This window comes from Pezoporus occidentalis, unplaced genomic scaffold, assembly GCF_034315485.1.
Source record: "Pezoporus occidentalis ecotype Australia unplaced genomic scaffold, CSIRO_AGI_Poc_V1 ctg40, whole genome shotgun sequence".
NCBI lineage: Eukaryota > Metazoa > Chordata > Aves > Psittaciformes > Psittacidae > Pezoporus > Pezoporus occidentalis.
Genome location: NW_026915725.1, coordinates 2,330,951 through 2,353,116, shown reverse-complemented (window position 1 = coordinate 2,353,116; position 22,166 = coordinate 2,330,951). Strand labels below are relative to the sequence as shown.

The following is a 22,166-nucleotide window of genomic DNA, read 5'->3' as shown; positions in this document are numbered from 1 at the left end:
TGTGCTATGATCTCAGCAGATTGATATGGCTTATAAAAATAGAACTAAATTTATACTTGCTGTGCAACATTATAAGAAATCTGGGGAGAAAGCAATGAGATTTGTGACTAAAAGGAATCACAGGAGAGAGCTGAGAGCAGCTGTAATTTCTTTACCTATTATTACCTGACTTTGAGGCCACAAAATTATTATATTTGTCTGTTTCCTGTTACATCTGCAGCTGCTGATAGCAATTAAGCTGCATTTCAAGATAGAAAATGTTATTTAATTTCAGAATTTGGCTTAGTATTTCTTCCAAAATAGCCCTGGCTGGCAAAAGAGAATACTACAATGAATTATTACTCTGAAAATAGCACAATTATTTGTACAGCATGGCTTTCTCCATCAACCCAGAGCTGATAATAGAAAGGAGACAAGTCTTTTGGCCTTCTGACAAAGCTCTGTGCTGGTGTCTTACAGCAGGGCCACAGCCAGTGATGCTCTGACAGATTTGCCTGCACCTTGCTCTAAGTCATATAACTGTTTTATCTGTTTCTTCCAAAAGCAGATGGCTTTTTCAACATTTTTTTCTTTTTTTTTTTTCTTTTTGCCAATGAATGCACCAAAGATAGATAGTGAAACAGGAATGAGGGAAAAAAAAAAAACAAACAAACAAAAGAGGAAGGTGTGAACATGGAAACTTTTAGACAGACATCCAGACTGTTCAAGGCCGGGTTGGACAGAGCTTTGAGCAACCTGTTTTAGTAGAAGGGGGGCTTGAACTAGAGTATCTTTAAGGCCCTTTCCAACCCAAACCATTCTATGATTCTATGTTTATTAGTTCTGGTCTACAAACTGAACATGATCTGGCAGTGTGTGCTCACAGCCCAGAATCATAGAATCATAGAATAGTTAGGGTTGGAAGGGACCTTCAGATCATCTAGTTCCACCCCCTCTGCCAAGGACAGGGACACCTTACACTAAACCATGCCACCCAAGGCTCTGTCCAACCTAACCTTGAACACCGCCAGGGATGGAGCATTCACAACCTCCCTGGGCATCCCATTCCAGTGCCTCACCACCCTTACAGTAAAGAACTTCCTCCTTATATCCAATCTAAACTTCCCCTGTTTAAGCTTTAACCCATTACCCCTTGTGATGTCACTATAGTCCCTAATGAAGAGTCCATCCCCAGCATCCCTGTAGGCCCCCTTCAGATACTGGAAGGCTGCTATGAGGTCTCCACACAGCCTTCTCTTCTCCAGGCTGAACAGACCCAGCTTTCTCAGCCTGTCTTCATGTGGAAAGTGCTCCACTTGCGAAGAAATGGATTAATGCAGGTGTCATCGTGAAATCACTCCAGAAGGACTGTGGAAATTCATGCCGAACGAACTAGCTTGAAGCCGCTGCCCTGGGACAAACGGGGAAGGGGAAGAAAGAGAAAGAGCGCCAGCGGCGGGATCAACCTCCCGCACGGCTCCCCTCAGGCGGGCCCGGCGCCCCCCGCGCATGCGCCACAGGCGTCTCCTAGCAACCGCCGAAACAACGGCGCTAGACGCTGCTGCGTGATCGCCCCCGGGTGGCACGTCGTGCCCGGCCCGACCGCGGCGGGTGAGTGGGGGCCGCTCCCGGCCCTGCTGCCCGGGTCCGGACAGTGCCGGAGCGGGCGAGAGGAAAAAGGCCTTGGGTCTGGGGGAATCTCTGCGGCAAGCCTGTGGCGGAGAGCAGCAGCGGTGTCCGAAGGGGCCAGGTGCCGCGAGGGACTGGTGGCTGCCAGCTCCAAGTAAGCAGAAATAATCTGGTGTCGCCGGTTAGAGCCCCAACGTACGAACGCGTTGGCGGGGTGCCGGCGGTGCCGGTGCAGCGTTAGGCAGGGGGTCAGCTCTTCGTGCCTCGCCTCCGGCGGGTTTGGCTTCTTAGCGCTCAGAGAACTGGGGTCCCCGTGCCTGTAGACGTTCAAAATTAATGACCCAAAGTTAAAGCAGAATCATTACCTTTTATAATCGATATTTTAAAAGTGTACATTGAAGTTTCCTCCAGCCACAACCAGAAAAAAAACTAAAAACTTACTGTCCTTTTGGCAGCGGTATCTACACCTTTTGAACAGCAGTGACAATTCCAAGATTTATTAAAAAAAACCTATAAGATTTAAGAACACCTGAAGTTTATCAGAATGGAGAAAAATGGCATTTTTAAACCAGGCAGAACAAATCCTGCACTTAAGCATCCTGACAATATTCCCTATGAGAAACTGGGAGCCTAGGGATTGGTGTCAGCAAACGTAGGGAAAGGCATGGGATGGGCTAGTTCAGCAGAGGATGACTGTGATCAGTGTTTGTAGATGTGAGCTAGGAAGAAAGAAAATTCAGTGGAAGTGCCTTAAGGAAGCTTATATAGTAGAGAAAAAGAATTGTATTAAAAAAATTAGGGAATATGAATAAAGAAAGAACTGCACTACAGCTAAGGTATGTAGAATTTCTGTGTGACTGTAACATGAAAAGTACGAAACCTAACATTGTATGGATAATAGATAAAAAGAAGAAAAAAAAAAAAACTTTTTTAAAACAGAAGTTTGATCCTAAAGAACTCTATCAGGGAATTAGGCTGTTAGGGAGGAATCTCACCTGATTTATTGATATTTCAAAGGTTTTGGGGCATCTGCAGACAGGAATTTCAAAACAAAGTATGGATTTGCTGGCAGAGGAGCATAATCTGTAGAACAGAACCTTTTATAATCTTCTTGGTAATCTCAAATTATCATCTATATATAAAATAATCCAATATTGTATTACCTTAACCTATACATAATTCGTAGTATAAATATTTGGTATAAATAATAGATTTTGATAACATGCCAGCAAAGAAAGTAATTGACAAATGTTTGACTATGACGCAAATATAGTCATGAATAATGGCAGTAAAACTGGTCGTGAATAAATGTAGAATAAAAATTGAAAAAGGTCCCTGGCTGCTGAACAAATGGCCAGTGGAACAGCTTTTTAAAGAGAGAACTGGGAGCAAAATACCTAGTGTTTTTTAAGACACATAAGAATAGGTATCTGGTGGGATTAACATGGTGCAGTGGCTGTGACAGGGGAGGGGAATGAATCTGATCATTCACAATCCCTTTCACTTGGTGTCCCTGTAAAACTGACAGAAGGAGCATCCATTTTAAGACATAGATTGGCACAGCTGGCTAAAAATTCAGGAGTGTCTTTATTTTTTACTAATCTTTAAAGCACCTTTTTTCCTAAGGCAGACCGTCTTTGACTTCTGTATGAAAAGTGTTCCCTACTATTGCTCAGGCAGTGGTTGTGTAACTGCTCTCTCTCATTTGTTTTAGATTAAGTAAATTTTTCTTTAGTCTCTTTCTCATGGGATGAGGGATTCCATTATGCTTCTTAGTGAGTCATTTAAAATCACACACATGATTTCCAAAAACCTCCTTCTTTCAGGCTGTCTCATCTTAGATTCTCCAACGGTATAACCTAGGTCTGATCCTATTTATTATGTTCACTATAATTTGGAAATGAACAATAACATAGAGAAATCAAAATTTTCTGGTGAGATAAAATAACTTACATTATGACTAACAAAGACTGCTAGAAACTTCTGAGGGTTCTTCTGCAGTTAGGTGAACTGGTCACACTATGACAGATAAAACTCATTGTTGATGAAAGCAGTATAATTTACACTTTGGAACAATATACTCTTCAGTAGTGAACCTAAATTAATTGTGATCAACTGGGAAAATGACCTATATATAGCTTAGTGAAAATCTTCACTGAGGAAATTGAGTAAAAATTAATACTCAGAAAGTTATAACATTACTGGAATAAATCAGTAGTGTTCTAGAATTGATTATGGTACTCCAGGTTAGGTTCATCATATCTGAGAAAGATTTAATGGTCACAGAGGGACTCTGAGACAAGAAATATATATGTCTGGAAAAGCTATATGGAAAAAATAATTAAGGCAGCTTAGAAAAGTGGTAAATCAGAATGTACTGGGAGTTATAAAAGAAAGTAGAAAAGATCAAGTCGGCATCTTTTAACTGAAGTTGTAACACAAGAATGAGGAAATGTGTTGAATTAAATAACACATTTAAACTGTTTACACATTTTTTAAATCTAAGGAGTAGTTCCTTATACAGTACACTTGACAACTGGACCTGTGCTGTAGCATGTCAGACTAAGAATGAAGAGTAAAAGGATTAAGCATTTATGTGGACAGTAAAAATAGCTACTATTGTTAGGAAGAACATGAAAAAATTCAGGAGATCTAAACCTTTGTACTTTAGGGAAATAAAAACCCTGTAACAGATGGCGGAAATCTGACTTGGGATTGGCTTCATGTACTTATTAGAAGCATTTGGCTCTTACCATTCTGGAGGCAGAATAGTGATCTGCCATGAAGACTGTTCTTATTCACTGAAGGAGGTTTCTTACGCTGAGATATCTTAGTCATTCTATGATTTGAAAAGACTGCTACCATGTTCTTTAATTCCTGTTACTTCTTTTTATTAACATTCGTACATCATCTTTTACACTGCACTAATTGGAAAATGCATTCTGCCTCTGCATCTTAAGGTCTCAAAATGACTGAAATGCTCCTGACATTGTATACTTCTTACTAGGTGTACCAAGCTCTTCAGCTTCAGAAAACAATGAAGTATCATCCTTGGGCAGTATGAAAAAGGTGCTACTATCAATCAGAGCCTGCACACAAGTCAAAATTTTATTGCACATCTTGCATATTTTCACGGCATCAGACTGTGGGATCAAATACCTGAAAATCTTGGCTTTTCTTAAATCTAAACCTCTACCCTTGGGCTTTTGAAAGTAACACTCAGCTGAATGTTAATGTGATATCAGAATGTGAATAAAAACTAGCAATGTATTCAGTGTATCTTAAAACTTCTGAGATTTTAAATAAATTATTATATTATTTTTTTGGCTCACCTAAAATCCCCACCTTTTCTCTCTTATAGCTATTTCCTCAACCTGGCATTTAACTAAAAACTCATCTTGGTTTTAACGGTTTGTCTGCAGAGTACTCCACTCTGCATGTCTCTTTTTCTTCCTTTTTTTTAAATAGAATTATTTTGTTTTGTGTGTATATAATTAATAAATGCATAATTTTTTTAAAAACAACTATTTAAATGAACTCTCAGAATGATAAAAATATATTTAGTCTTTTTGGTTTTTGTCTTGTATCTAGAAGCAGATTCTTGTTTAGTTAGCTAACATCTGTATGGTAGCTAATTCTTGACTTAACTTGATAATTTTTTACATAATATACATATGGGCACAGAAAAAAGAGTGAGCAGATTCAAAGGTCTTGACTTAATTGGTGTCTCATATAATGTATTAATTTCATACAGCACATAGCTTCAGAAACTGGATATTAAATTGGACCTGGTATCTCTTTTTAACTCTCTTCTTGCATGAACCCAGGTTTTTATAGTGTATTAATGCTTGCATTGACGTTACAGCACTGGGCAAATCCATATATAACGAGTAGGACAGAAGAAAGCCAGAGGAAGAATTTAGGAGAAAGAAAGAAGGAAGTTTCAAGATTATTCCACATTATTTTCTTAATCATTACAAGGTTACCAGAGAATGATGAGGAAGATGTTTGAGCTGGCATACAAAGTACAGACTAGTTTACAGACTCAAGAAAGCTAGAGTGAGATTGTCATCTAATGCTTTTATTAGAATTTTAGTATCTTCCTTCTGATTGCATTGGAAGGCAGCAGAACTAGTGTCCCTACAGAGATCAATTGAAATAATCAATTAATATGATGAATTTATAAGAAATTTTCACTATTATAACAGAAAAAAAATATTTTAATTTGTGAGATAAGAAGAAATAGCAAAACTTCACTGAAACTAGCTGAACTAAATTGGGATTACATGATCATCATTTGCAAGGCAAAAAGAATCTCACTTGTGCATCCCTTTTGTGAGGAAACTGAAAATCATGACTAGGGTGTAGTAACACAGCTTCAGGCTGACTTAAAGCATGGGACAGTCAATTTGCCAAGCGGATCATGTCGTGAATAACTGGTTGGAAGCTATTCTTACATACTTATCTTTGCATTGCTTTTCCATAGGAGTAATTTCTCTCAGAAGAGACCTTTAATTCCTTGACTAAGAGGTAAGTTCCACAGCTGGCCTGTGTCTTTGACTTATACCTGCTCTTTGTCTCATGTCTTGCTAATATTCAGTACATGCAGGATCTTAGGTTGTTGTGTCAGTTATTCAAGGTTTTGGAAAACATAAGATGCAGATGGAACAAGTAGTGTTTTCTAAATGCATTGTCTGACTTAAAGCCATGAAATATTATGGTCTTTAAATGTATGCAACAGGACTCTGAAACTATAGGTATATATTCCGTACTGTAAAGGAAGTGTTTATGAGATTTGAATGGAAAAACTGCAATAAGACTTTCCTCAAACTTCAAAGTTGTCGTGGTTTAAACCCTAGCCAGACAGCTTGTTCACTCACTCCCAGTGAGTGGTGCCGGGCTGAGAGCAATCGAGGCCCACCTGCACCCCCCACCCCACCCCCCCCACCCCACCCCCCGGGCTCTCCCACAGGTTGAGATAAGAACAGTTTAGTAACTAAGATATAACACAAATCACTGCTGCTACCACCAATAATAATAATGATAAAGGAAATAACAAGAGAACACAACACCTCACCACCAGCCGACCGATAACTCACCCCCCAAGCCCGACCAAGCACCGACTGATACTTCCTTCAACCCTGCAGTCCCAGCCCTTCCGAGTAACTCCCAGTTACATCCTGGGCATGACGTGCTGTGGTATGGAATACCTCTTTGGTCAGTTTGGGTCAGGTGTCCTGTCTCTGCTTCCTCCCGGCTTCCCCTCCTCCCTGGCAGAGCATGAGGCTCACAAAGTCCTTAGCCAGAACAAAACATCATTGTTATTAGCTCTGTTCCCAGGCCGAAAGTCAAAACACAGCACTGCACCAGCTACCAAGAAAGAGAAAAATGGCTGCTACTGCTGAACCCAGGACAAAAGTATAATTTATAGATTTTTTTTTTTTTTTTGGGGGGGGGGGTAACATTCACTTGCTAGCCATCATCTTGCATTTAAAAAAAAAATAAAAATGTATAGTGACTAGAAATAAATGGGTATCTCAGATTTGCAATCCCAGAAATTATTCACACTGAGAGAGGTTCCTAGTGCAAGAAAATAAAATGGAGTAATAACAGGGAATGTGTCCATCATTATCTTGTGATCTAGTATTTGGAATCTGCTCCTCTGGGCAGGCATCTGCACCAGCTCTTTCAAAAACGAAATAAATTTTGCATGCTTTATTTGACATGGCAGAGATGACAGTTCATGATATAATAGCCAAGAGGTTAGAGGGTTCCAATTTTGAACTAAAAAGTCCACATTTGTGACCTTTCTTAAAATCATTTTCCCTTTATGAGCAAAACATTCTAGTCACAGAGATGTTACGGGAGATAGGCCTATTCCCTCAGCCACTTCTAAAAAGACAAGATGGCTGTGTTTTGTCATATGCTGAGTTCTGCTAACATTCAGTCTACTGTGATAGTATCTGCCAGACCTAGCCTGTCATGTGGATTCATGTGGAGAATCAGGGTAATAAGTACATCTGGCTAACTTTAGATGTTAATGTGTCAATACACAAGGTAACAATTCTAGACTCTGCTTTTGATCTGAGGAAAAAGCTATTTTTAATGTGCAGTTCAGTTTTAGCTACCTACTTTAGGATGAATGCCTTAGGGGCTATTGAATATGTTGACTTGATCTCCATCAGTTATCAAGGAGGGTGATTAACTTAATTACTGATGCCTAATTTAGTTTAGGAGACACTACTCACAGTTTCTGGATACTTGTTCAACTTCAGATACTGATACTGGGGTAGTTCTGGTCCTCTGGGAAAGCTGGAGGTCCTAGTGAAGTTCAGAGTAAAATAGGGAAGTGCCTGCTGAGCTTAGGCACCAGAAACAGCCAGAGCTGAGTGAGAGTGATGGGGATTGTAATTTTGGAATGAGGATTTAGTTAGATGTAATGACTGTCCTGGCTGAGAGGCAACACCTGATTAGACCACTGCACTGAAACTGGGTGGAAGCAAAGCAAAGCAGGCTAATTTGTCTACCACTGAAAGCAATAAATTCCAGGTGAAGGACAGGAAGTAGCATAGAATGATAACTTCATAGATTGCTTAACTACACATTGGCTACATCTGCTAAGTCCTTCATTACACTATCTCTGCATGATTTAAAACAATCAGCCCTTTAATCTCAAAAAACATATGTGGAAAAGATATGCTTCTATGATTCTAGAAACCTACAGAACATGAAGTAAAGAGTATTACTCAAATGAGAATTTATTTTGTCTTTAAGATTTAGAATCATAGAATCATTTAGGTTGGAAAAGACCTTTAAGGTCAATGTGTCCAACTGTTAACCTAACACTACCAAGTCCCACTACACCATGTCCCTAAGCATCACATTTACATGTCTTCTAAGTACCTCTAGGGATGGTGATTCCACCACTGCCCTGGGCAGCCTGTCCCAGTGCTTGACAACCCTTTCAGTGAAGAAATTTTTCTTAATATCCAATCCAAACCTGCCCTGGTGCAACAGGATGCCATTTCCTCTTGTTCTGTCGCTTGTTGCTTTGAAGTGACTGACACCTGCGTCACTACACTCTCATTTTGTGTAGTTCTAGAGAGTGATAAGATCTCCTCTGAGCCTTCTTTTCTCCAGGCTGCACAACCCCAATTTCCTCACCAGACTTGTGCTCCACACCCTTCACCAGCTTCGTTGCCCTTTGGACCTGCTCCAGCACTTCAATGTCTTTCTTGTAGTGAGGGGCCCAGAACTGAACACAGAATTTGAGATGCAGCCTCAGCAGTCTGAGTACAGGGGGATGATCACTCTCCTGGCCCTGCTGGTTACACTATACACAAGCCAGGACGCCATTTGCCTTCTTGGCCACCTAGGCACAAGCTGGCTCATGTTCAGCCATCAAACAGCACCCCCAAGTCCTTTTCCATGGAGCAGCTTTCTAGCCGCTTTTCTCCATGCCTGTAGTGTTTCATGGGGGTGTTGTGACTGAAGAGCAGGACGTAGCACGGAGCCTTGTTGAAGCTCCTATAGTTGGCCTTGGCCCTGACTCATGGATCCAGCCTGTCCAGATTCCTCTGCAGACCCTTCCTGCCCTCAAGTAGATCAACACTCTCACTCAGATTAGTGTAGTTTGCAAATTTATTGAGCATGCCCTCAATCCCCTCTTTCAGATCATTGGTAAAAGATATTAAACAGAACTGGCCCCAGTACTGAGCCCTGGGGAACACCCCTTGTGACTGGCCACCAGCTGGATTTAACTCCAGTCATCACCATTCTTTGGGATCAGACATCCTGCCAATTTTTTACCCAGTGATGCCACACTGTAATTAGCCAGTTTCTCTGGGAATTAATTCATTAACTACGCTTAATTACAAGTGAATAGAATTTTAATTTTCAAAATAAGTTTACTGTTAACTTAGACTCAGCACTTATTCACATTTTAAAATCTAAATTCTGCTACAATTTTTTTCTGACTTCTAAATATTCTGAATAGTAAACTGATAGTCAAAGATATGTGTACTGTAAACCTACTGAAAAAAAGACAACACGCAGTTATGGTGAGAAAGGGATTTGGGTAAGGAGTTCTTTTATGGTCAGTAATCTTTCAATACCTGTACATATCGATTGTCTGCAATAATTAAAATTCAATGCAGAAGACACATTTTTGTCAGCAAGCCAAAGAATTACACGTTCCTCATTGCCTCAAGTCACAGAATGGCAGGCAGGGGGGATACTGTTGTAGGTGTCTGTTACAGACCACCAGATCAGGGTGAGGAAGTTGACGAGGCCTTCTACAGGCAGCTGAGAGCGGCCTCACAGTCACAGGCCGTGGTCGTCGTGGGGGATTTTAACTTCCCTGATGTTTGCTGGAAGGACCACTCCGCAACCCAGCCACAGTCCAGGAGGTTCCTCCAGTGTGTGGATGATAACTTCCTCCTGCAAATGGTGGATGAGCCAACCAGGAGAGGAGCTCTGCTGGATCTCATCCTCACTAACAAGGAGGGTCTGGTTGAAGCAGTAAGGGTTGAGGGCTGCCTTGGTTGCAGCGACCACGAGATGGTGAAGTTCAGGATCTTGTGTGGTAGGACTAGTAGAATACCAAGTAGAATTGCAACCCTGGACTTTAGCAGGGCAGACTTTGGCCTTTTCAAGCAATTGCTAGGGGAAATCCCATGGGCAAGGCTGCTTGAAGGTAAAGGGGCCCAAGATAGTTGGTTGATATTCAAGGACTGCTTTTTCCGTGCTCAAGATCGGAGCATCCCGACACGTAGGAAGTCAAGGAAAAGGGCCAAGAGACCTGCGTGGCTAAATAGGGAATTGCTGGGTATGCTCAAGTGGAAGAGGAGAGTTTACAGGTCATGGAAGGAGGGGCTGGCCACTTGGGAGGAATATAAGGCTGCTGCTAGGGGATGTAGGAAGGCATCTAGGAGGACTAAGGCATCCTTAGAATTAAACCTGGCAAGAAGGGTCAACGACAGCAAAAAGAGCTTTTTCAAATACATGGCAGACAAAACTAACACCAGAGGCAATGTAGGCCCACTGATGAACGGGATGGGTGCCCTGGTGACAGAAGATGCAGAGATGGCAGAGTTACTGAATGCCTTCTTTGTCTCTGTCTACTCTGCTGCAGGCAGTCCTGAAGAGCCCTGTACCCCTGAGACCTTAGATGAAGTCAGGTCCACGGGGCGGTTTGCCTTAGTCGATGAGGAATGGGTTAGAGATCAGTTGAGCAATCTGGACATCCATAAATCCATGGGTCCAGATGGGATGCACCCGCGGGTGCTGAGGGAACTGGCGGAAGTCATTGCTAGACCACTCGCCATCATCTTTACCAAGTCTTGGGAAACGGGAGAGGTGCCTGAGGACTGGAGGAAGGCAAATGTCACTCCAGTCTTCAAAAAGGGCAAGAAGGAGGACCTGGGTAACTATAGACCGGTCAGCCTCACCTCCATCCCTGGGAAAGTGATGGAACAGCTTGTCCTTGGTGCCATCTTAAGGCATATCAAGGATAAGAGGGTTATGAGGGGCAGTCAACATGGCTTCACCAGGGGGAAATCATGTTTGACCAATCTCTTAGCCTTTTATGAGGAAATAACATGGTGGATGGATGATGGCAGAGCGGTGGATGTGGTCTACCTTGACTTCAGCAAAGCATTTGACACAGTCTCCCACAGCATCCTCACGGCTAAATTGAGGAAGTGTGGACTGGATGATCAGGTAGTGAGGTGGACTGCGAACTGGCTGAAGGAGAGAAGCCAGAGAGTTGTAGTCTATGGGGCAGAGTCTAGTTGGAGGCCTGTAACTAGTGGAGTGCCTCAAGGGTCAGTACTGGGACCGGTATTATTTAATATATTCATCAACGATTTAGATGAGGGAATTGAGTGTACCATCAGCAAGTTTGCTGATGACACTAAGCTGGGAGGAGTGGCTGGCACGCCAGAAGGCTGTGCTGCCATCCAGCGAGACCTGGACAGGCTGGAGAGTTGGGCAGGGAATAACTTGATGAAATATAACAAGGGAAAGTGTAGAGTCCAGCATCCGGGCAGGAACAACCCCAGGTTCCAGTATAGGTTGGGGAACGACCTGTTAGAGAGCAGTGTAGGGGAGAGGGACCTGGGGGTCCTAGTGGACGACAGGATGACCATGAGCCAACACTGTGCCCTTGTGGCTAAGAAGGCCAATGGCATCCTGGGGTGTATTAGAAGGGTGGTGGTTAGTAGGTCGAGAGAGGTCCTCCTTCCCCTCTACTCTGCCCTGGTGAGACCCCATCTGGAATATTGTGTCCAGTTCTGGGCCCCTCAGTTCAAGAAGGACAGGGAGCTGCTGGAGAGAGTCCAGCGCAGGGCAACTAAGATGATTAAGGGAGTGGAGCATCTCCCTTATGAGGAAAGACTAAGGGAGCTGGGTCTCTATAGTTTGGAGAAGAGGAGACTGAGGGGTGACCTTATTAGTGTCTATAAATATATAAAGGGGGAGTGTCACGAGGATGGAGCCAGGCTCTACTCAGTGGCAAACAATGATAGGACAAGGGGTAATGGGTGCAAACTGGAACACAAGAGGTTCCACTTAATCTTGAGAAGGAACTTCTTCTCAGTGAGGGTGACGGAACACTAGAACAGGCTGCCCAGGGAGGTTGTGGAGTCTCCTTCCCTGGAGACATTCAAAACCCGCCTGGACACATTCCTGTGTAACATTATCTAGGTGTTCCTGCTCCGGCAGGGGGATTGGACTAGATGATCTTTTGAGGTCCCTTCCAATCTCTAGCATACTGTGATACTGTGATACTGTAATGACCACTGAATACAGACAGCTTTATGGGAACAAAACTAACAACAACAGTTGATGGCAGAATACACTGAAATCCAGAAGAGTAACTGCAGCAAAGAAACAGACTGAGGGGCATAATCCACAATAAAGTAATTGTCATGTTCTCTGTACCTGTTGCTTTTTTAATATTACTAAGGAACCAAGTATTCCTGAACATATAGAAAAATGTATAATTTTCTTGAAAGCATTCTCAGAAGTTGGATGTATTTATATAGAATGAGTAAATATTTACAATTTAAGGCTTCAGTTATTTACAGTCTTGTAATATGTACAATTATTTAATCTGTGAACATTAATGGTACAATATTATAAATGCTTTTACATGAATTAACTTATTTTAATTGTTTGATTTAAACCGAATTAAACTCATTGAGATTTAAAATTGCTTTTTAGAACTTTAGCTTGATTTATGTCTGAAATTATTTGAGCTGATCTGAATAATTTTCATTGTGCCCATATCTGTATTCCAAGATTTAACACAGTTTAAATAACCCAGATTTCCTGAATGTCTTTATAAATCTGATTCTTAAATGTGTGTATGGTGCTTACTTTCTGTAGTGACTGCATAAACCAGAAGGTAGTATGTGCATCATTTTTTTTTTCTCAGTAATTTGTCCATACGCTTTTTCTTACATGTTAATTTGCCTCTATCCAAACCTTCACTTTCTGAAACACTGAATTCTAGTGTCTGTATATGTGTTCATCTGTATGTGCATATGTATATAGCATAGAATCATAGAATGGTTTGGACTGGAAGGGACCTTAAAGATCATTCAGTTCCATAGGCAGGGACACCTTGCACTACAGCAGGCTGTCCAAAGCCCCATCCAGCCTGGCCTTGAACACTGCCAGGGATGAGGCAGCCACAGCTTCTCTGGGAAACCTGTTTCTCATAGTGAAGAATTTTTTCCTAATATCTAAACTAAATCTCTCCTTTGTCAGCATTCCCCCTTGTGCTATACCTACATGACCTTGTAAAAAGTCCCTCTCCAGATTTCTTGTAGGCCCCCCTTAGGTATTGGAAGACAGTTATAAGGTCTTCGCTGAGCCACCTTCTCTTCTCAAGGCTGAACATAAGCACTAGGGTAAAGCAGATTGGAGCTGAAGAATCTTTGTATGGGTCTTCCTCAAAAACTGTAATTAGTGACCTGATTATGAAGTTTTAAGTTTCAGATCCATTTTTAGGATGTGCTTATTCAACTGGTTTCAGTACTGCCATGTTATAGTTTCTTTGAGAAGTTGGTAGAGGAATAATACCTGAAAAATTTCAGAGGATTCAAGAAGAGCTCCAGAATTTTGTTGAACACAACAAACAATGGCCTTGACTTTACCAGCCAGGCTACAGCTCATGTTGCACTAGAAAATAATCTCTTACATCATAGGGAGACTGTCAGAGTAGTCCTGGCTGAGGTTGGATATGTTTCCCTTTGAGAACTAACCAAGGAGTTAGCAAGGCATACTAACAGTGTGTATTTTGTTTTTACACAGTATAAAACAAACCGAAGTTTGGCATAATTTGGGTTATGTTGTATGCACAGCTATTGCTAATGGGTCAGGTTGCTCTTTTCTTTTGCCTGCAGCTTAGCTAGAAGGCTCTGTTGAAGTTTTGCAAGCCACATGAAATTAGATACACGAGATATTACATCCATATGCTTCCATATGCACTATTAGGTGCAGCTGAAAGGTCTTCCTGGTTCACATGAATATGTGCTAATATAAAAAAGGCAGAAGACAGAAGGTGGACTTTGTGTAAATTGGTGTAACTTTTTTAAATCAGTGAAATTTGTACTGTGCAGAACTGTTTCTTAGTACCTGCAGACCTGATTTTTTGTCTCCTGTGAAATATGAACAGAGAATTCAAATCAAACTTGAACCACATTTTCAAGGTAGAACTTATTTGTACATTCTGCAGTTGTATAGAATGTGTGCCAACATAGAAAGTATAGATATGGGGAAATATTCTAATAAGACTTTTAAGTTCATATATGATTTATAGATGCAGATTAAAATAACTTACAGAAATGCATGGTATTTTTATCACATTAAAACTTGAGCCTGTGATGTCTCAGATTTTTCTTTTTAGTTATGTATTTTGTTGGCAGATGTACTTCATCAAATGTGTGTAAGCATTAAGTTTGTTTCTGTATAGAAATTACTATGTCAGAGAAATCTTCAAACTGATTAGGTCGGTCAAATGAATGAGAAAGTCAAGCTTTACATACTTTACTAAATAAATCACTGGCAACCTAATTCCTAAAACACAGAAGAGAGTTCGTTTGTCTGCTGCTTTTTTAGGTTTGTTAGTTTTATTTTGTTTTTTTTTTTAGAATGGGTAAAAAAGTAAAGAAGGAAGGAGAGTCTCCACCCAAGGATGTGGTAAGTTTATAAACTGGTATGTTCTATAAAATAAACATTACACAACTATAGGCCCAGTTCTACCATCCTTACATAGTTCCTTACTCTCCTAGCTTACCCACATTATTCTAAAAATGGCTTTTAAATATGACTCTGTTTATGCTTTTCTTGGACGGCATACAAACCAGAGTGACTGGGCATGTGTAGTTCTTTGTGGAGATTGTTGTCTTTGGCAGGCTTTGCAAATAGTAATGTATGAAACAATCCAGGCTTCTTTTTATTTGAAGAACAGTATTAGCTTTCCATTTGTAAAAATCAAAGGAGAAAGGAGAGCAACCTGGCATCTGCCTGTCTTTTCAACTGTGGAGACATTCCCTTTCTTTAAGAATGAAAGAGTTAAGAGCCTAGAAGGATCTGCAGAGTTTTTTACTGAATACAAAATTTTACATTTTGAGTGACAGTACTACATATTCTGGCTCTTTTGCAAAGATGATAGAGTCTTTAGAAGCAGTTCAGGTTTTTCTGGTATAATTGGAAGTGCCACAGTGAGTAGTACAAGAGCTGAAGCCAAATAAAGAATAATGGTGGTGTAATGGTTTAAACCCAGCTGGTAATGCAGTACCCCACAGCTGCTCACTCACCCCACGCTTTCCCCCACAGCTGCTCACTCACCCCACGCTTTCCCCCTCCCCAGGTGGGATGGGGAGGAGAATCGGAAGAATGTAAAACCCACATGTTGAGATAAGTTTAATAACTAAAGATAACTATAGTACAGTATAATAATAATAATAATAAATGGGAAATAATGAGAGATAAAAACAGGAGAGATAAAAACTCAAAGGGGAAAGAAAAAAAAACAAAACAAAACAAACCAAAATAAACCCAAAACAATAAACAGAAGACCTGCTGACCAATATCCAGCCCGATCCAAGCAGCAATCTGCCCTTCCAGGTAAACTACCAGTTCCAGGTAACTACTTCCAGTTTATATACTGGGTATGACATGCTGTGGTATGGAATACCCCTTTGGCTAGTTTGGGTCAGGTGTCCTGTCTTTGCTTCCTCCCAGCTTCTTGTGCCCCTCCTCACTGGCAGAGCATGAGACTGAAAAGTCCTTGATCAGTGTAAGGGCTACTTGGCAGAACTAAACCATCAGTGTGTTATCAGCATTGTTCTCAGACTAAATCCAAAACACAGCACTGCACCAGCTACTAGGAAGAAAATTAACTCTATCCCAGCCAAAACCAGGACAGGTGGCAATGTGAGATTTAAGGGTCTAAGACTAGCATGCTTTTCAAGAGTTTCTAAAAATTCACAAGCTACAAAGACACTCCCAAAAAGATAGAGGTTCAAAATGTAGGTATTTTTAAAGTTTAGTTTAGAAAGAAGTAGAGGAAATAAGACAGAAACATTGAGAAGAGTATAATACAAATTCTGTGCCAGATAACTAAGTTAATGCCAATCAGGATCTCAACAAGTCCCATAGAGGAGCATGAAGCTAAATACAAAGTTCAGTGCATTATTTAAAAAAACCCAGTCGGTTTGTCTGTAAAGAGTGATGGTACTGCAAGAGCTTTTTCAAAGGTCATAGAAAAGTTGACCAGCAAAACCTATGTCACAATTTCAATATTAAGTAAGCATAAATAGTTTTGACTATGTAATATCCGATAGCCATGATGTCACTGAAGCATAGCAATTGATACCAGGTTTTTCCCAACTGTTCTGTGGAAAGAAGAATTACAAACATAATTCATAAGCTTCAATCAATAATAAGTCCTTACAAAGCAAAACTTGACTTCAGCATGACAGGATAAATACATCTAATGCCATTTCTGTATAGAAGGTGTAGGTGGATGGGACTAATTAAAATAGGTGTGAAAAATTAAAACTAAGTATCTTTGCAGTCTAAGAAAAAAAAAAAGAAGGCATAAGAAGTAGATTTAAGGCATACAAATGAGCCATCCCCCTCCCAAGTAATAAAAGTGAACTTTCCAGTTAAATACCTAGAAAGTCAGTAGAAGCAGCAACACAATTTCCATATCCAAAAGACAACATTAAAGTTTCTGGAGGAATGTATGGTACAGCCTACTAACTATAGCAATAAAACATCAATAATGTTAGATGTCAACATAAAAGTCAATATATTAGAAAACATATTCAACAACTGAAAAAACTAAGCTCACAGAAAAGGTCAGTAAAACTATTAAAAAGGGAAGAATTGGAAAGAGTGAAGTTCAGATGGCATCTGAATTTTTTGGCTTAGCTTTTACCTTTATTGTACTTTGGGCTAGCATCAGTTCTAGCGGTCATATCAAGAGGAAAAAACCTGAATTTTGCATAGCAAAACAGTATTAAACATGAAAATAAATCATTGATTAGTTGTAACTATCAACCAAGAAAGTCTTCTAGCTATGAGAATATTGTTTATAGCATCATGTAAAATCAAATCTCAAAACTTTAAATTTCACCTGGATGTTTCAGATGGCAGGAAATGAGATGCAGGCAAAATAAAAGATACACTAGCTATTATCTTGTGATTGATAATCTGCTTATGAAAATGTCAAGTCCAAGAAAAGAAGCCTTGAGATAATGTGGACAGGTTTATAAAAGAGGGCCTTTGTGCATGTGGAATGCTCTGAGAATATATGGTATTGCAGTTGACCACTAATTTTTATAGATTTCTAGGAACAGGTGGGAAACACATCTCTTAGCTTAACCACTGCTTATGTTTCAGAAGGTGTTCCTGAGGACTCTGTTTTCCCTGCCTTTCATAATTTGTCTTTTGCTATTATCTGTTATGAGAATTGGGCTTCTCGAGGAAAAATACTGCTTTCAGCCTCTCTCTATATACGGATAACCTTAGCCAGTAAAATATGCTAGCTTTGACGTAGACTGATAGGATCTTTTCACATGGTATCTTCATTAAATTTAGTGTTGATAACATTACTATTTGATCATCAGCTAGGGCATAGACTTTAAAAGGGAAGCCTAGCATTAGCACTAGAGAAAACACAGAGACATTATCACTGAAAGAAAGTCACAGATACCCTAGTATTTTTGAAAATGGCTTCAGTCATAACACTGATGTTAAAAAGGCGGAATATATGGAGTGGCACTGTCAACTCCTGAAATTCAATCTCCACAGAAACAACTTCTTTGAGCAATTAATGCCTAAATATTAATTTGACTTTAGTAATGTTTTCAAAACTGTCTCCCATAACATCATCATAGACGAACTGATGAAGTTCTTGTTGCTGAGTTATTATTAAACTAAACGACTTATGGTACAGTAAGCTGATTACATTTTCTTTAAAAAGGAGCTTTGTTCCATGACTCATCCCATGCCTCTAGCTTGTCACAGCAAGCATGGAGTTGGACAGTGGTTTCAGGTTTTCAGACATGCTTGAAGATAGTAAGACCAAGCATATCAGCCAGGCAACCTTTTAACTGTTTATGTAGCTTGGATCTTGATCTTGCAGGCTGTTAAGCTGTGTGATATGCCTTATGGAAGGTGATGAAATGATTTCCTTTAAAAACCTAACAAAATAAGAATTTAGAAATTTGGGTGCTAGTATCATATTTTGCTTTATTTTTTAGCAAGTCAGAGGAGGGAGAAGGAAAAAAGCCTCCTCTTTGTTTTTTTCCTTCTCGCACACTCATAACTTGGTTGAAGATTTGCTCTAAATAATTTCCTTGCTTGACAACTGACTTGTATGTATCTTCTGCTTGACAGCTGACTTGTATTGTTCAGCAACATGTGATTCTGAGGTAGCTCATAGAGAGTGAAGTAAAAGAAATAATAGACATTTTAAAATACATATGGTATAAATAAATATACATTGTAGTAATATTTTAAAATAATTTTGATTTTCAAGGTTAATACATTGGTACTGAGAGACTGCATTACTCCAGTATCTAGTAGTTTATGTATGTAACACAGATATTCTCTAGGCCTAAAGTGTGAGGAGGGAAGACAGTATTTCCATGTTAAAAAATGTATTTTAAATCCAAACAAACTTAAAACATTTCAATAGGTGAAATTTTCAGAAATCCTTGAGTCTTGTTAAAGAAGAAAACACTTTTTTAGAAGATTCCCTTGCTTAATTGGTGTTAGTCCTAAAGAATCTATTAAGAGGGTGAAAACTGCCAGACTTCTTGGGAGATTTCTTTCTGTACAAGAGGTCAGAAATGGAAATTAACACTATGTATCATTTCTAGATGGATGAGCAGGGATTATATAATGGAAATACTTCAGCTAATCAAGATCATGGTGAGCTACTGAACTGAGTTGACAAAAGCACAGGAAGGGTCCTTTTTACTTTTTTAAAAGCAACAACGAAGTGTTAATGCCACAGAGTAACCAAATCCTCTTCCTCATACCATGCCTAAGTTCATAGGCCCTGTGCACAGCTGCTCAAAATAAACTTCTCATGTTCATTTCCAAAGCTCAGGAGGCTCTTATGTGTGTAAGAGAATTACATAGTTTGTTGTCCTCAAGACTTCCTAGATGTACAGTGAAGTGTCATGATTTCCCCAAAATTTTCATATGTGATGAAATCATGATTATATCTGAAAGTCAATAATTCTTTTTCATTTTTCAACAGTGTTTCCAATTGTTATTGAGAAAATAATTTCTCCAGGTAGATAGCTACTCATGTTCATATTTCTAATCCAGTGTAGATATCAAACTAGATTTAATTATTTTTAGGGAAATGTGAGTCTGCTGCAGCACACAGGAATGTTTATAAGCAATAGTTTGATATAAATCAAACTACTCTCTCCTTTTTGTTTTTATTTGTAGCTTGATCCTTTATTGATTGAAAGCAAAACAGCAGCAACAGTTGTGTTAATGCTTAGTTCTCCTGAAGAGGAAGTTTTGGCCAAAGCATGTGATTCTCTCTATAAATTTGCATCAAAAGGTTAGTTTTTTGCAATGAGCTTTCCTTTGTGTTGTTTGGATTTTGATAGTAATTCATGATTTTTTATTTTCCTAGCACTGAAACTTTCGTTTCATCTCAAAGGTGTCTGTCAAGGTTTTGGTGGGTTTCTGAAATATCTGTCAAACCTGAATTTGCAGTAATAAATCCTGTCGTTTGTGTGAAGAAAATTTTTATCATTTTGTTGTAGAATTTTATATTCCCTGTTTAATCGAACTTGTTTTAAATATGACCTAGATTTGTTTTGTTATGAGCAGCAGACCTGCATCTAGGAAAGAATTCTCTTTTTTTATGTTACAGTTTGAAACTTCTGTACCACTATAGTTATTTCAGAGTTCAGTTTTTCAGTAAAAATTACTTTTTAGCCTGTTTCTGTTATTTTTGCATATAGCTCTTGTGTCAGTACTTTTGTTACAGATGATAAAGGAGGCTGAGCAGTCTCCAATATATCAAGCTGATTTCTGTATGCATTGGGAATATAGCAAGTCCCCAGGATTCCAAACCTTACAAAGGTCCCTGTATTATCTATATCTAAGTGTCATGTTCCAGGCACCCAGAAGACAACTGTGTAAAAAAGGCTCAAAATTACGTAGCACATAATTACCTAAGTTTCATCCTATTTATTCCATACCAGCCACTCAAATTGGTATACACTGGTAGCATTCTTGGTATAATTAAACTGTTCTAACATAAATTTCCATTTATTTTATATTTTCTTTAAAAATTATGAGGTTATTTGCTGATTGTTGTACTGATGACAATTACCAACACTGCTGAGTGAGAGGAGAGCTAAAGCCTTTGACAGCGGGCTAGGGATCATAGGACTCAGAAAGATCTTTAGGTTCAGCTTAATACGGCAATTTAGGCTGAGGGCATCCAACCAGATTTTGAATATGTGAAGGGAGAATTTGTACTGTTGGGAAACAGTTATGAATCACACACTATAAACTCTTTTTGGCTTCTTCCCTGCTGTCCACAGGAAGATGTGGCACACTGCAGGAGGGCAGATATTTAATTTTTCTGTTTCTACTTAATAAACAATCCTGTAAGTTGTTCATGTAGATATTGCTGCAGTCTTCTGGAAGATGAGACCATACTTTGCTGTGTGGCATAAGAGAAGTTGTTGTTTTCTCTTTACAGTTAATTAATTTCTTGAATGTTGCTAGTAAATTAAGTCCCATCCCTCAGTAAAAAAATAGTTCTTGTATTTTAATTGTGTTTTGGCCCGAGAGTGAGCACAATTCTTCTGTTTCTCCTCACATTTCTCACTTGCAGCTGGAAAAGAAAGGCATGGCTTATTAGAAAATGAATTATAATTATGTTGTGGGAACTGAGAATAGAAGTAGTTTTCAGATTTTATTTCTTGAGTTTTGTGTGGGTTTTTTGAGTAAGCAGGAGCAGAAAGAAGGCTGTAATCATACAAAACACTTCTGTTCTTTGCGTGGCCAGAGCTTATTCAGCTACAAAGAGCTCCATTCTCAGGTGGTAGAAATCTCAGGTGGCATTTAATGATCCAAATCCTGGTAGCTGCTTCAGTTGAGGGGTTCTCAGAATGAATTAACTGTTATTTTGAGGAAAATAAAATTGGGAGGCAAGAAAAGAAGAAAATAAAATTAGGTTCTTAATGATACCATTCACCTGTACTTCACTAAATAGAAAGCTGTCTTTTGTACTACCACTTCAGTCTCCAACAAATGAGTTGGGTGTCCAATAAACAAAAGCATCCTTTGCTTTACAAATGTGAATTAATCCTAGACATTATTAATCCTTGATACTATTTGACAGATGCATATGTTATTTGGGGTATAGATTAGACCAACTCCCAGGATCCTGTCCAGGCCTTTGTTATTTGTCCAATAGAAGATTGGTAGCTGCTTTACTTTGTGACATTATAACTGTGAGCATTTTTCATTTTTATAGAACTTTTAACCTAATTACTCTTCAGGTGATGAAAACAAAGCAACGCTTCTTGGTCTTGGTGCTGTGGAACAGCTGTATAAACTCATCTCACATGAAGATCCAACTGTACGTAGAAATGCCATCATGGTATTTGGCATCATGGCTTCTAATTGTAAGATTCTCCATTTTTTAATATTTTCTGCTGTGTATGAGTGTGGTCATCAAAGCAATACGTGGCCCATGTGAAAAAAAAACTATATAGTGGCCCAGAACAAAGGAACAAATTGAGCTAGAATGAACTCCACTGATTTTGAAAAGAAAATCACAAGAGAAGTTAATTTTCCTCCAACCCTTATTTTTGTTATGATGTGGCCAAATTGAAAGAGTCTATTACTGGAGCTATGTCTGTCAAGGAAAGTCTGGCTGCATGAGACGCCCACCAATGTGGACGTGATACATTCTTTTACAAAAGTTGGAGGAGAAGGATAAAGTAGTATTTATCATCTACATGAAATGCTCTGATTAAATATCAGTTGTT

General features: G+C 39.4%; 1 protein-coding gene across 11 annotated transcripts in view; it reads left to right on the top strand.

Moving 5' to 3' along the window:
• The first annotated feature begins 1,504 nt into the window (after positions 1-1,504).
• The window catches only part of ARMC3 (armadillo repeat containing 3), a 60,595-nt gene continuing 39,933 nt past the window's right edge, over positions 1,505-22,166 (top strand). For 2 of the 11 annotated variants that reach the window (XM_062633630.1, XM_062633641.1), the window contains exons 1-5: positions 1,506-1,590; positions 6,095-6,138; positions 14,766-14,814; positions 19,594-19,711; positions 21,675-21,800. In XM_062633630.1, coding sequence (XP_062489614.1) covers positions 14,767-14,814; positions 19,594-19,711; positions 21,675-21,800 — 292 coding nt within the window. In that variant the 5' untranslated portion in view covers positions 1,506-1,590; positions 6,095-6,138; position 14,766. Of the gene's footprint in view, positions 1,591-1,670; positions 1,763-2,237; positions 2,261-6,094; positions 6,139-14,765; positions 14,815-19,593; positions 19,712-21,674; positions 21,801-22,166 lie in introns of those variants that run through there. The other 9 variants (XM_062633638.1, XM_062633634.1, XM_062633631.1 and 6 more) reach the window with 9 other exon arrangements.